This window comes from Penaeus monodon, chromosome 41 (assembly GCF_015228065.2).
Source record: "Penaeus monodon isolate SGIC_2016 chromosome 41, NSTDA_Pmon_1, whole genome shotgun sequence".
NCBI lineage: Eukaryota > Metazoa > Arthropoda > Malacostraca > Decapoda > Penaeidae > Penaeus > Penaeus monodon.
Genome location: NC_051426.1, coordinates 4839024 through 4841523, shown reverse-complemented (window position 1 = coordinate 4841523; position 2500 = coordinate 4839024). Strand labels below are relative to the sequence as shown.

General features: G+C 43.5%; 2 protein-coding genes across 2 annotated transcripts in view; one reads left to right on the top strand and one right to left on the bottom strand.

Moving 5' to 3' along the window:
• LOC119598350 (extensin-like) overlaps nucleotides 1-2210 on the top strand; it is a 9414-nt gene extending 7204 nt beyond the window's left edge. Inside the window, exons 3-4 of the mRNA XM_037948002.1 lie at nucleotides 1-23; nucleotides 2206-2210. The exon at nucleotides 1-23 is cut by the window's left edge and continues 391 nt beyond it. Coding sequence (XP_037803930.1) covers nucleotides 1-23; nucleotides 2206-2210 — 28 coding nt within the window. The remainder of the gene's footprint in view (nucleotides 24-2205) is intronic.
• LOC119598351 (disheveled-associated activator of morphogenesis 2-like) overlaps nucleotides 1-2500 on the bottom strand; it is a 130309-nt gene that overhangs the window by 109551 nt on the left and 18258 nt on the right. The window lies entirely within an intron of this gene.

Sequence of the window (2500 nt, the reverse complement as noted above, 5' to 3'; positions counted from 1 at the left end):
GTCAGTGCGTGAGCCATCGCTGGGTGAGTGAGCCATCGCTGGGTGAGAGCGAGCGCGCGCGCGGGCGCGGGTCGCGGGGTCGCCATTGTCTCACAAACCCAATTACGGCCTTTTTCCCGCCGCCTTCCGGGGTCCGGCGCGGATAATGATGCGCGGTTTGCTTGTATCACTGTTTCTCCTTTTTAGATTTTTGCTTCTGCTTTGGTTGTCTTTGTGTGTGCTTGGCTTTCTTTACCTTTTCTTTCTTTCTTTCTCCCTTTCTTGCTGTTTCTTTCTCCGTCTTGTCGTGCTCTCCACTCTTCGGTTTTTTATAACTGTTATTCTTTGTTTTTTTTTTTTTTTTTCCCTTTTACTTTCTCTTTTCTCCGTTTTCTCCATTTCCCCTTTTTCTCTCTATTTCTCTTCATCTCCTTTTCTTGCTTCGTCTGCTTCCTTCCCTTTCCATTACCATGTCTCCCTCCCCATTTTTCCTTCTTCTATTTTTCTATCTTACTTTCACCTGTCCGTCTATTCCTCTTTTTTTTTCTTTTTTTTCTTTCATCTAACTTACTTTCTTCTGTCTCCCTCTTCCTTTTTTCCTATTTTTATTTTCCTTTCATTCTAATTGCTTTTTCCTGTCCGTCTCCTCCTCTCTCTTCTTCTCCCTCCCTTCAAATTCTGCCGCTGCGTCATTTTACCATTCATTTCCTTCGACTTTGCTTTCTCTCGCCCGTCTCTTCCTCTCCCTCTCTTCTCCCTCCCTTCCATCCCCTCTGTTCCCTCTCCCTCTCTTCTCCCTCCCTTCCATCCCCTCTGTTCGCTGTGCCTCGCGAGTGGCTGCGAGGAACGAGTCTTCGGGAAAAGTTCCTGCCTTTCGCCGCTCCGCTTGGGTCCGCTGGCCTCTCCAGAGGCTGCTGGACCCCGTCTCGTCGTCTGTGTGACCTCTTGTCTGTCCGTCTGTCTGTCGGTCTGTCGGTCTGTCGGTCTGTCCGTCTGTCTGTCTGTCTGTCTGTCTATCTCCGCCTGTCTCTAAGTCAATCTGTCAGTCTGTCTATGTCTGTCTCTCCGTCTGTTTGTTTGGCTGTGTGTGTGTGTGTGTGTGTGTGTGTGTGTGTGTGTGTGTGTGTGTGTGTGTGTGTGTGTGTGTGTGTGTGTGTGTGTGTGTGTGTGTGTCCTTCCTTTCATCTCCTTCTCCCTCCCTTCCTTCTTTCCTGCCTCCTTCCCTTCTCTCCTTTCCTTTCCTCATCTCCTGCTCTCTTCTCTCCCCTCTCCCCCTCACTCTTTGTTTCTTCTCTTATATCTTATTTCCCCTCCCCCCCCCCACCCTTCTTCCTTTCCCCCTTTTTTCTCCCGTTTCCTTCTCTCCTCTCCTTCCCCTTTTTCCCCTTCCCCCTCTTCCCCTCCCCCTCCTCTCCTCTCCCCTCCCCTCCTTCCCCTCCCCCTCCTCTCCTCTCCCCTCCTTCCCCTCCCCCTCCTCTCCTCTCTCCTCCTTCCCCTCCCCCTCCTCTCCTCTCCCCTCCTTCCCCTCCCCCTCCTCCCCTCTCCCCTCCCCTCCTTCCCCGCACCTGCAGAGCTTCTACACTCACTCATTATTTTGTTTTTGGCTGTTTGTTTTAATTAGGCCAAAAATAAGGCTCTCTGAGTGGCAGCGCCGGCTGGGAACGCTGTTTGTTTTGCTGAGGATCGCCAAAGTACGCACACATACGGACTCGGGCATATACATACGCACGTGTGGGTAAATATAGAGTCGGATCTATATACCCAACAGGATATGATCATACGCACCCATACTTGTATGCCAATAGTCGTACACATACATATATACACTTATACATATACATCTACATGTGAATACATACGGAGCTACTATGAATATAAATACAATACTAAGAATATAAATATACCTGTCCCCTACACATATATATGTACATACATGTATACTAATATACGCTTATACATGTACATGTTAAAAAAAAAAAAAAAAAAAAAAAAAAAAAAAAAAAAAAAATATATATATATATATATATATATATATATATATATATATATATATATATGTATATATATATGTATATATATATATATATATATGTATATATATGTATATTATATATATGTATATATATATATATATATATATATATATATATATTGTACTCATACGTAAACACACGCATACACACAGAAAGTAATCCTGATACATATTCACTCTCATACAATTTTCAGAGTAGGATTTGTAAAAACGCACTTTTTTTGTCCAATCCACCCCCCTTTCCCTTGGTCACGACGCTGCATGAACAGTATTCTAAGCATCGTGTAAATAAGGAAGTAATTCAGGCTAATATAGGTTGCATGTGGATAGATAGACACTGAAATAACATTATATATAGGTATATAGGTAATAGTATAGATATGTAAATGTATATGTATATATATGTGCGTATGCGTGTGCGTGTGCGTGTGGACATATGAATGTATGTGTATACACACCCCTATAAATAAGTACGAAGATATACAATAA